At 36.0% G+C, this 12,841-nt stretch overlaps 1 protein-coding gene across 4 annotated transcripts in view; it reads right to left on the bottom strand.

The window, feature by feature from the left end:
* Positions 1 to 12,841, bottom strand: part of LOC125246482 — a 42,770-nt gene that overhangs the window by 19,201 nt on the left and 10,728 nt on the right. For 2 of the 4 annotated variants that reach the window (XM_048157469.1, XM_048157466.1), the window contains exons 2-9: positions 11,213 to 11,557; positions 10,786 to 11,142; positions 6,173 to 6,274; positions 5,090 to 5,191; positions 2,166 to 2,252; positions 1,980 to 2,072; positions 1,768 to 1,842; positions 891 to 1,004 (exon numbers count right to left, since the gene is read on the bottom strand). In XM_048157469.1, coding sequence (XP_048013426.1) covers positions 891 to 1,004; positions 1,768 to 1,842; positions 1,980 to 2,072; positions 2,166 to 2,252; positions 5,090 to 5,191; positions 6,173 to 6,274; positions 10,786 to 11,142; positions 11,213 to 11,557 — 1,275 coding nt within the window. The remainder of the gene's footprint in view (positions 1 to 890; positions 1,005 to 1,767; positions 1,843 to 1,979; positions 2,073 to 2,165; positions 2,253 to 5,089; positions 5,192 to 6,172; positions 6,275 to 10,785; positions 11,143 to 11,212; positions 11,558 to 12,841) is intronic. The other 2 variants (XM_048157467.1, XM_048157468.1) reach the window with 2 other exon arrangements.

Here is a 12,841-nt window from a genome sequence, read left to right as displayed (position 1 = left end):
ACTTTCTCTCATCTCCCGACTGCATCTCTGGAGCTCAGCCACAGTGATCTTTGGGTTCTTCTTTACCTCTCTCACCAATGCTCTTCTCCCCCGATAGCTCAGTTTGGTTGGACGGCCAGCTCTAGGAAGGGTTCTGGTCATCCCAAACGTCTTCCATTTAAGGATAATGGAGGCCACTGTGCTCTTAGGAACCTTAAGTGCAGCAGAAATTTTTTTGTAACCTTGGCCAGATCTGTGCCTTGCCACAATTCTGTCTCTGAGCTCTTCAGGCAGTTCCTTTGACCTCATGATTCTCATTTGCTCTGACATGCACTGTGAGCTGTAAGGTCTTATATAGACAGGTGTGTGGCTTTCCTAATCAAGTCCAATCAGTATAATCAAACACAGCTGGACTCAAATGTAGGTTTAGAACCATCTTAAGGATGATCAGAAGAAATGGACAGCACCTGAGTTAAATATATGCGCAAATATATAAGCAAACGGTCTGAATGCTTAGGACCATGTGATATTTCAGTTTTTCTTTTTTAATAAATCTGCAAAGTCAACAATTCTGTGTTTTTCTGTCAATATGGGGTGCTGTGTGTACATTAATGAGGAAAAAAAAAGAACTTAAATGATTTAGCAAATGGCTGCAATATAACAAAGAGTGAAAAAATTTCCGTACCCACTGTATATTATATATATATATATATATATATATATATATATATATATATATATATATATATATATAATCTGCTATATAAAGACATTGTCTAATAGAAATGCTTCAATTAACTGATAATCAGGTCTGATATTATGATTTGTATATTTTGTAACTCAAACAGCATTAATCTGGTAAAACATGATTTCTGCTCATGTTGCTGACTCTTGATGAAGGAAATACTTACAGTAAATAATAAATAAGAGGTTAGACAGAAGCACCATCACAAAGAGGACTATAATTATGACACCTTCAAATCCGGCATAATTCAGACTTTTGTCCCAGGCAGATTTAAACAGAACTGGAATAAAGAAAGAGAAAAAAGAACAATTACTAAAATAGAAGAACAAAATTGAAACATAGATCACAGGAATTACAAAAACTCTTCTCATTGAACAGATGTTTTGATACACAACATTACGACACATTCTTTGAACTGTCAGACTTTCTTCTGATACTGACCCTTGACCTTTGTGCTGATTACATGACCTCTGACCCTGACACATGCTGAGATGTCATTCAGAAGTAGCTTTAGTTCAGTCACTAACATGATGTCTACTGTAACAATCAATGCAATATTTTTATAACTAACTGGTGTAGATTATAATGTGTCGAGTCAGAGATTCAGCACTGAACATGTGGAATATACTGACAGAAATACAACAGTAACACAAGACACTTCCTAGTTGTTCCTCCAGTTTCACAGACAAGGCTTGAGCTAGTCTTAGACTAAAGTGCATGTTTGAGCTGTCTCAATCTAACTTGTATTGTCATATCTTAAAATATGTCAGAGTTGTTTTGTCTCAAGATGCACAACAGTAATGTTTTTCTAGCTTATGTTTATAAAAAGTTACTTAAATGCCCTAATTGAACTAAGACCTAATCCTGGTTTAGGCTAAACCCCGTTTATGAAACCAGGCCATTAATGATTTCCTGCAGTATACTGGGAATATCACATAATTTAAATGTAATTATTGTTCAGTTGTTTATGTGCATTTTAATGTGTTTATGATAATGTCTGTTGATTTACATTTATTTACCTGAATAAAATTGGATTTATTTACCTGAATAAAAAACACCTGAGAAAACAATATATTCTATTTTAAAACTGAAAATATTAATCCATGTTTCAATCTTGCCTGTAAAACAGAAAAGATGAAATAATTACATCCACAATATAATTTACAACACAAACACAATGAAACTTTTGTTGTAAAATTCATTGGTTTATTGTCAGAATATGCACATTATAATTCATATACTATATATATAATACCTGTGAACTCATCAGTATATGGAGCCACCCAGAGCAACATGAGAGGTCTCAGAAAATAAAGAGCACAGCAAGAGACCGACTCAAACAGAGATCCTGAAACAACACCAGATATTACTGTACATATAAACAGATATTTGAATGATAAATCATAATGAGTTGATAATCAATCAGTATTGAAACACTGACCTTCAGAAAAACCCCAGAGGACAAAAGACAGAAACATCAGAATATTTGGACAGAAGACGAGAAACATCTGAAGACGAAACACTGTGTCTGGAGAGAAAAGACAAAATAACACACATTCAGTCAAATGGATAAATGATGCTTTAATTAAATATGAATTATTTAAACTATCATTATCAGCCATTTAATTTTATTTAAAATACACATCTCTGTTCTTCCTGACTATTACACTTATAACTTAAATGAATCAAATTCAAACTGTGTTGGAAACACAAATGTAATATTATAAATAACTAAAGTACTGATTAAGTATTGAAGAGTCCCTTTATCTTCAGCTCTCAGATTGTCCAGACGAAGGGAGAAGTTTCCTTATCTTTAATGTTCTCAGCAAAGAAATGAGCTCTATCCTGATAATCCTGCTGCTAGGACTCTGGTCAACTCTTTTTTTCTTTTTTCTTTTTTAATTAAACAGCCCTACAAATTGCATTAAAAGCCCAAATATTTATTAAGAGTTAAGCACAGAACCCAGCAAACATGCAATGTCAGGGAGACATTTGGATCATGTCTTTATAATGTCCGTAAGCTCAGACTCACTTTTGTGCATCTGCTGAATATGCAATACAGGTTCAATATCTGAATGTCTGAGTAGGACCCCTTTTGGAAATCCATGGATGTACAAAACAGGTTCAATCTGAACATTTGACGAGGACCCTTTATGAATGCCTGTGGATGTGCAAAACTGGTTCAATATCTGAACGTCTGAATATTGGACCCTTGTAGACGTAGATATGCAGTTCAATATTTGAACGTCAGACTAGGAGTTTTCTTGGATGTCTACAAGACGTCTAATCTATTTAAACGTGGCTCGCACAAGGGGCCTTATTGCGTTATGACACAGGGACGTAAACTTGATGGTGCAAGCAATCGCAAAGATATTAATTCGGTATATTAATAAAAGACTGAAGATACCACCACAACGATAGATCCTCTATGCAATGTATTTAATTCTGCTGTACGTTGAGGACATTTGAAAATACCTACAAAGGACAGGACCCTACATAGGAACAGCCTTTGACGCAGCCATTTCAAATTCAACGCAATTCAAATCTCTATTCATCTGCCAGACACGGACATGAAAAGGAAAGGTAAGCATTATAAATGTATTTTTATTCATTGTTTTGCTAGACAAATGTTTAATCCTTAAGTTATTCAGGTTTGTCATTTAACACGTAACGTAACAATAATATATTTCATATTTTATAAGCTTAATCTGGTGTTCCTGGCACTCATGTGATGTGAAAGGCCGCCTAAAAAACATAATTCACAAAATACTAAATTTCACTCTGGTGTATTTTTCTGAACATAATATTCACCACTGGGGCCGAAATGAGCATTGTAAAGTTATATTTTTATTTATAATCATTTATATTTGAATTGTGTTTCAGGGCAGTTTGTGAAGGAATAACAGATGTTGTGACACCCTCACCCTCATTCCATGTTTCACTGTTAAAACCTCACACTGAACCCTTGTCTCCTCCTTGTCTGACAATAGCTTCATGAAGCACATATTTTGATAAAATATACTTTATACCCTGAAAAAATATTTTGTCAGGTGATCTAAAAATCTGCTTTATGTGGTTAAATCTAAATTAATTAATTTCATCAAATCAAATATAATATTTTGTGCGATTACTTAATATGATTGATTTAACCTGACTACATTAGATTGATTATTTTTTTTATGGGTTAAATAAAGTATAGATTCTCAAGGTAAAAATTTGCACATTATCACTTTTTGCAGGATATGGAAATGACAGTATTTTTTTTCTAATGTGATACTGAAAAAGTTTTCATTTAGCTCCAAAGCAGACAGTTAAAATGTTGAAAATGTGTTTAGGGTGCTGTTGTGGAAATTCCCAATACTAATCTGACCTAACCACTGACAATTTGAACAACCTCCAGTCATCAATATAATATACAATACTACAGTACCAATATAGTACAACAGTACCTTTGAGGTAATTCCTGTCCCGAATATAATACAATATAATACTACAGTATCTCGAGTAAGAAAACACAGGATAAGACGATGAGCATTCTGTGTGAGGATCAGAGATGACAGAGCAAAAGCACAGAACCTCCAAGATTAATTTTAAGTTTGCAAGATTTTTGCACAATCAAACCTGAGAAGGAAATGAGATTTAATTTCAAATGTGAGGTAAATGTTGAGGCCAACTAACCCCACTATCAGCCTCTGTCAGGCTGTTTTAATCACACTTTACAGGTGCAAATATTTTGTGATCAGATTATTGGGACATTGTCAGAAACACATGACCATAATCATTTGTAAACACTAGTGGTTTACTCATGAATCTAGAGTCAGTGAAGAATCAGAAAAAAAAAAAAAATGACGCAGATTAATGCCATCTGAACCAGAAAAACACACTTCATAAAAAAATATTCAAACAAAGTAAACAGAGTCATCTAACATTTTTTTTTTACCCCACCGTACACAACACTGATGAGCGATCTGTCTATATAAGTACTAGATTTTGCTACTATTTTTCAGCTACTAGAAACACAAAGGTTAAGGATGCTCCAAATTTGATGATATAAATTCAACAATAATGTAACAGCTGCTACCAGAAATTACTTTAATGTTTATGTTGTAACTTATTAACTCTTATCTCATGTTGGTGTTGTATTTGTCAAAATATTAATAACTTATGATAACTCAAATGAATCATTATCACACTAACAAACCTTTGACTTCTTGATTTTTTTCTAGTCAAGAAGTTTCAGCAGCAGCTGTTTGATTTACACACTCAATAAACACTAATTATTATGAAGATGGTTATTATTTTTAAGTTCAAATGTATTTGCACTGAATCACAGTAAATCAGAATATGCTCCTGTTATAGTTGTACCTTTAGTAGGAGATCTGCAGTAGATCAGACAGCAGAGCAGAAGAGCAGATCCAGACGCAGAAATACAGAGAATCATCATTATTATGTGTAGAGCAGAGAAACCTGTCAAACACACACAGTTATTGGACAATGATAGTATTGTGCAAAGTTCCTTATATTGCACAAATGTGTCCCTAAGATATGATAAAGCGGGACACACACAAGCATGATGTCAGTTTAACACATTATTGCATGCATGATTTCTTTTCTGACTAAGACACAGTCACCACTAAAAGATCTGCAAAAGAGATTTCCTACAATTCTACAGTAATACTGTGCTGAAATATATTTCAAAGCTAAGACAAGGAAATGCTATCAAAACAATTAGGTCAACCACAGCTAATGCTAAACTGTAGTTGAACACTTACCCAACTGGTAAGTTTCAAAACTCTTCACACAGTGATCACAGCATCAGTTTGTTAGGTCATGTTTTTTTTTTTTTTTTTTTGATCTGTGTTTTATTGAGTGATGAACTCAAAACTTTGCTAGTGTTCTGGAAAGATGAGTTGACTTGAGTCATGAATAAAGTGTTTTGGTAGTTTTAGTGCATTTTGAATGTGAAATTAACTGCTGTGAAACTGAGAGTTGGTCAGGAGAACTGTGCGGAGAGTTATGAATAAATGACCTGTATGGAGAAATTGTGTCCTAGCCAAGTCAAGTCAAGTCAAATTTATTTATATAGCGCTTTTACAATTGGTAATTGTTTCAAAGCAGCTTTACATATTAGAAGCACAGAAAAAAAGGGAAGTGGTTAAAAATAAGCTGTACAAACAAGCGTGGTAATATGTAACATATACAAGATGGTGCTACATTAAGCCAATGTCGGCTGACTCCCAGGGGTGGAAAAAACCCCCTAGGAGAAAACCCAGCGTGGGAAAAAAGTCCTAGGAGGGAAAAAACCCCTTGGAAGATATATATAATATATGTAAATGGATATGGAGATCAAAATCTGAATTATACATTTTTATTATAGAGATTAAAAATAGATTATATATATATATTTGTAAGCGGATACGGGGATTTAAAAATCTATGCAGCCAGAACTGGATCTGTAGGCCCATTGTCTCCTGGGCTGCGTTGTAGTCAGGTCCAGACACAGGTTCTCCATCTGATCTGGATACGGCCTGGATCCAGCACCCGGAAAACCTCGGGATAAGCAGAGAGACAGATATTAGCGTAGATGCCATTCTTATTCTGATGTACAGGTATATCTAGTGTTATAGGAAATGTTCTCGGTTCCGGCCGACCTAATTATTGCAGCGTAACAATCCTTTAACGGATTTGAAAAATGTTAATGTATTGATAATGTGTTATGTGTATGCAAGAGCAAAGAGATGTGTTTTTAGTCTAGATTTAAACTGACAGAGTGTGTCTGCTTCCCGAACAATGCTAGGAAGATTGTTCCAGAGTTTAGGTGCTAAATAGGAAAAGGATCTGCCGCCTTCAGTTGATTTTGATATTCTGGGTATTATCAACTGGCCTGAATTCTGAGATCGCAATAAACGTGAAGGACTATAATGCATTAAGAGCTCACTTAGGTACTGGGGAGCTAAACCATTTAGTGCTTTATAAGTAAGTAGCAAGATTTTAAAATCTATACGATGTTTAATAGGGAGCCAATGTAATGTTGACAGAACTGGGCTAATATGGTCATACTTTCTGGTTCTAGTAAGAACTCTAGCTGCCGCATTTTGGACCAACTGTAGTCTGTTTAAAAGCCGAGCAGAACAACCACCCAGTAGAGCGTTACAATAATCTAGTCTTGAGGTCATGAATGCATGAATCAACTGTTCCGCATTTGTCATTGAGAGCATATGTCGTAATTTAGATATATTTTTTAGATGGAAGAAGGCGGTTTTACAGATACTAGAAACATGACTTTCAAATGAAAGATTGGTATCGAAGAGCACACCCAAGTTCCTAACTGAGGACGAAGATTTAATGGAGCACCCGTCAAGTGTTAGAGAGTATTCAAGGTTTTTTCGTGAGGAAGTTTTTGGTCCAAAGATTAGGATATCAGTTTTTTCTGAATTTAATAATAAGAAATTTCTTGTCATCCAGTTTTTAATGTCAGCTATGCATTCTGTTAGTTTTGTGAATTTGTAGGTTTCGTCAGGGCGCGAGGAAATATAGAGCTGAGTATCGTCAACGTAGCAGTGAAAACTAACACCATGCTTCCTAATTATCTCTCCTAAGGGCAGCATGTACAGAGTGAAAAGCAACGGTCCTAGTACTGAGCCTTGTGGTACTCCATACTGAACCTGTGATCGATACGACATCTCTTCATTAATTATTACAGACTGATAACGGTCAGATAAGTACGATTTGAACCATGCCAAAGCAATTCCACTAATGCCAATATAGTTTTCAATTCTTTTTAAAAGAATGTTGTGATCGATAGTGTCAAAAGCAGCACTGAGATCTAATAACACTAATAGAGAAATACAGCCACGATCGGATGATAAGAGTAGATCGTTTGTAACTCTAACGAGAGCAGTCTCAGTACTATGGTACGGTCTAAATCCTGACTGGAAATCCTCACAGATTCCATTTCTTTCTAAAAAGGAACACAGTTGTGATGAAACTGCCTTTTCAAGTATCTTTGACAGAAAAGGTAGATTCGAGATTGGCCTGTAATTTACTAAATCTCTCGGATCTAGTTGAGGTTTTTTAATAAGAGGTTTAATAATAGCCTGCTTAAAGGTTTTGGCACGTATCCTAGTGTTAACGATGAATTAATTATATCAAGAAGTGGACCTACGACCTCTGGAAGCATTTCTTTCAGTAGTTTAGTCGGCATTGGGTCTAACATACATGTCGTTGATTTTGATGATTTGATAAGTTTAGATAATTCTTCCTCTCCTATAGCGGCGAATGATTCTAGTTTTACCTCAGGGACACTACAGTGCACTGTCTGAAGCGAAACTGTAGACGGTTGCATGTTTTTAATTTTCTCTCTAATATTATCAATCTTGCAAGTAAAGAAGTTCATAAAGTCATTACTGCTGTGCTCTATGGAAACGTCAGCAGTTGAATCTCTGTTTCTAGTTAATTTAGCCACTGTGTCAAATAAATACCTAGGATTATGTTTGTTTTCTATTAAGAGATTTGAAAAATAAGTAGATCTAGCATTTCTTATAGCCGTTCTGTACTCAATCATTTTTTCTTTCCACGAAAGGCGAAAAACTTCTAGTTTTGTTTTCTTCCAACTACGTTCAGCTTTTCTAACAGCTCGTTTTAGAGCCCGAGTGTGCTCATCATACCACGGCGTTGGATTAGTTTCCTTAATCTTCTTTAGACGTAAAGGAGCGACTGCATCTAATGTGCTGGAAAAGAGAGAGCCAATAGTTTCTGTTGCAGCATCGAGTTCTTCTAAGTTGTCAGGTATACTAAGGCGATGAAACTGCTCAGGGAGATTATTTATAAAGCAATCTTTAGTGGTAGACGTGATGGTTCTACAATATTTATGGCTGGGTGGTGGTTTTGTAGCCTTGGCTAATTGTATTATACACGAGACTAAATAATGATCTGATATATCATCGCTCTGCGGTAGGATTTCAACAGCAACAATATCAATTCCATGCGACAGTATTAGATCTAAGGTGAGATTGTAAAAAACAAAACAAAACAAAAACAAAAAAATTAGATCTAGCGATTGTAAAAAACAAAACAAACAAACTGTAATTTCATTACCATTTATACAAAAGAGGACATTTTATGAATAATTTCATACTGTAATGTAAACATGGACCATGTAAAATTTACTTAGGTTAATTATTAACAGTAGAGGGGTGTCAATCTCAAGGTTCGATATTGGGTCCTTTGTTATTCAGTTTGTATATTAAAGGGTTAGTTCACCCAATAATGAAAATTCTGTCATTTATTACTCACCCTCATGTCATTCCACACCCGTAAGACCGTTGTTCATCTTCAGAACACAAATTAAGATATTTTAGTTGAAATCCAATGGCTCAGTGAGGCCTTCATGGGGAGGAATGACATTTCCTCTCTCAAGATCCATTAATGTACTAAAAACAAATCTAAATCAGTTCATGTGAGTTCATTTTGGTGCGCCAAAATATATATATATATATATATATATATATATATATATATATATATATATATATATATATATATATATATATATATATCGAATCACATATTGAATCATGATTCGGATTGCGTGTCAAACTGCCAAACTGCTGAAATCATGTGACTTTGGCGCTCCAAACCACTGATTCGACACGCTTATACATTATGCTCCGATGCTTCCTGAAGCAGTGTTTAGAAAACGGCCATCACTATATAAGTCGTTTTTTTTTTGGGGCGCACCAAAAATATTCTCGTCGCTTTATAATATTAATATTGAACCACTGTACTCACATGAACTGATTTAGATGTGTTTTTAGTACCTTTATGGATCTTGACATTGCTCCCTATGGAGGCCTCACTGAGCCATCGGATTTCAACTAAAATATCTTCATTTGTGTTCCGAAGATTAACGAAGGTCTTACGGGTGTGGAATGAGAAGAGGGTGAGTAATAAATGACAGAATTTTAATTTTTGGGTGAACTAACCCTTTAATGACCTGATTATTTAAAAATATTGCATAAAATGTCTAATTTATATCATCAATTTTAATATGATCTTTTAAACAGGGAAAATATGATTAATTACATGGTATTATGATTTTACATGGTATCGCCCCACCTCCACTTATTAGAAGTCCAATTTATTAGAAAAAAAACATAACTAATCTATTAGAGCCATTACTAGAGGGGATTGTACAATAACAAGTGCTTTTGGGCAGTCAGACATTTATTATAGAGCAGCACAAACCTGGAATACTGTACACATAATTAAGAAATATTACATCTTTTATTGCTTTTTCTGCATCGATAAAACAGTGGTTATTGGATAATCAAACATGTCTTCATAATTTTGAGTAGTGGCTTGTTTCCATCTTCTTATAGTTAGTAATTTTGTGTTTGTGTTAATATGCTCTGGTTATGGCTATGTTTGCTGGAATGTGCTTTTATATGATTTTTTCATGTTTTGTGAACTTATGTTAATTAAAGTGCATTGTCCCTTTCAAATACAGAATAAAGAATGTGAAAATAACTGCTGTACTATGATGAAGATAACTGTGTGAAGAGTTTTGAGTACTGAGAAATAAGTAATTGTATAAATAAAACTAATTACTGAAAAGATAATTGCTGAAAAAGCAAATTGTAAGCTTAATTAAAAATGTAAACTATATACATATAAAATAATATATTGAATGTTTTAATGTTTTTTGACAAATTATTATTAATTCCTTTTTATTATTTCATGAAAGTATAATGAAAAAGGAAATTAAATATGGGATTGAAATGTGTTTTGTGGGCGACTGAAGTTATACGTAACATGTGCCTGTTGTGTCTGTCATGAAGATCACTGTCCTGAACTGTGTGTGTCTATTAGCTGTGTGAAGTCATCTGAGGATCTGTCACTCTTCAGTCATTTCTTCACTGTTTAGTTATTGTCCATTACATTGGCAATTGTATTCATTGGAATAAATCACTTTGCTGTAAAATCTGGAATTTTAATAAACTTTATATACAACTGTACATAAATAAATAACTAAATGACACTTGTGTATTATGATGACTCACCCAGTCTGTCCAGCACTACAGTTGCATTGGCTGAAGCTCCTCCAGCAAACACTTGACACATATAAACTCCTTTATCCTCAGTTCTGACGCTCTTCAATCGGAAAGAGAAGTTTCCTTTGGGGATTTCAGCAGTGAAGAACTCAACTCTGTCTCTGTATCGCTCATGTGATGAATCTGGAAAAGTCTTGTTGTTTTGGTAGAGCAGAACCAGAATTTCTTCATCTTCATCAGTTTTCCTCCATGAAACCTGTTCAAAGTCTTCAGGAGTGATGTGAGAGTCTACAGAGCAGTTCAGAGTGACGTCTTCACCCACAGACACAGATATGGGCCAATCTGATCCTGAGACCAGCAAACGCTCTGAAAGAACAAACAGAGTAAATATCACAGCAGGAAATATTTCCATAGATCCATTTGAGTTCAGACTCACCAACATCTTTAATTTGAACCACAGTCTCTCCAGACTCCAGCTGACTGTGAACTGTACATGTGTATTCTCCTTCATCTTCAGCTCTCAGATTGTCCAGACGGAGGGAGAAGTTTCCATCTTTAATGTTCTCAGTAAAGAAATGAGCTCTATCTTGATAATCCTGCTGCTGGGACTCTGGTCGACTCTCACCATCTTGAAACAGATGAACTAAAGTCTCTGAGTCTGTTCTTCTCCATTCCACCTCCAGATCCTTCATTAATAAAGGTTCATCAACATAACAGGGCAGAACCACTGAAGATCCCAGAGGAGCAACCAGAGGACCAGATGGACCGTGCACAACGAATCCTGAGACAGAGAAATTAAATAAAGTTTGCTTTGTATTTTACAAAGCATAATGGATCCATACTAACGTAGAGCATAATTACTGACATGAACAAGTATTTAAGTACAGTAGGTTCATTCAGGGGTGTCACTAGGGCTAGACCCCAAATATTGTTTTTGGTTTCTAGTTATTTAGGCTGTATCATTTAATGCACAATTATAGCATCACAATATTTAATCTTGGAAAACATGTAATTTAAAAGGTATTTTAGACTCAAGCTTCAGTATTTGACCAATTGTTTTACAAAAATCACACTGGGCTCTTTTGGGCTCGTTAAAGACGAGACGTGCTGCAGCGTTCTGAATCATTTGTAGAGGCTTGATTGTGCATGATGGCAGTCCAGCCAGTAGAGCATTGCAGTAATCAAGCCTAGAAATGACCAGGTCCTGGACGAGAAGTTGTGTTGATAGTGCAAATCTGCATGACTGATCTGTCTTCGCAATGTTGTCTTTGAAGGTCAGTTTGTCATCAAGGATTACTCCAAGATTTCTGGCCGAATTTGATAGGTTAATTGAGGATGTACCTAGCTGGATGCTGAAATCATGATTTAGAGTCGGATTGGCAGGGAAGACAAGAAGCTCAGTCTTAGCCAGGTTGAGCTGTAGATGATGTTCTTTCATTCATGCTGAGATGTCCGTCAGACAGCTTGAGATTCGTGCAGCTACTGTGGGATCATCTGGTTGGAATGAAAGGAAGAGTTGTGTGGCATCAGCATAGCAATGGTAGGAGAAACCATGTGCCTGAATAATGGGACCAAGTGATGTAGTGTAAATGGAGAAGAGGAGGGGTCCAAGAACTGAACCCTGAGGAACCCCTGTGGTCAGTTGATGAGCTTTGGATACCTCCCTTCTCCAGGCAGGGACTCCCGTAAAGGGCCGTGGGCTGGAACAGAGCCTGGAGTGGGCTCGTGGAGAACTGAAGCTGGATCGTGGAGAACTGGAGTGGGCTTGTGGAGAACTGAAGCTGGATCGTGGAGAACTGGAGTGGGCTTGTGGAGAACTGGAGTGGGCTTGTGGAGAACTGGAGCGGGCTCGTGGAGAACTGGAGCGGGCTTTGGTGAGGAGTCTGGAGCGGGCTCTCATGCTGGAGCGGGCTCTGGTGCTGGAGCAGGCTCTGGTTCGGAGACTGGAGCGGGCTCTTGGGCTCTCCATATTCTTTTTTGGGTCTGTTCTTCTGTCAGGGTTAGTTGTAGTCAAGGTGATGATGCAGGATCAAGTTAAGCAGCAAAGGTTTATTAACGATACTGA

The sequence above is a fragment of the Megalobrama amblycephala genome, linkage group LG1, assembly GCF_018812025.1.
Source record: "Megalobrama amblycephala isolate DHTTF-2021 linkage group LG1, ASM1881202v1, whole genome shotgun sequence".
Lineage (NCBI taxonomy): Eukaryota > Metazoa > Chordata > Actinopteri > Cypriniformes > Xenocyprididae > Megalobrama > Megalobrama amblycephala.
Note: the sequence above shows the minus strand (reverse complement) of the source record. Positions and strands in the feature narration are given on the sequence as shown.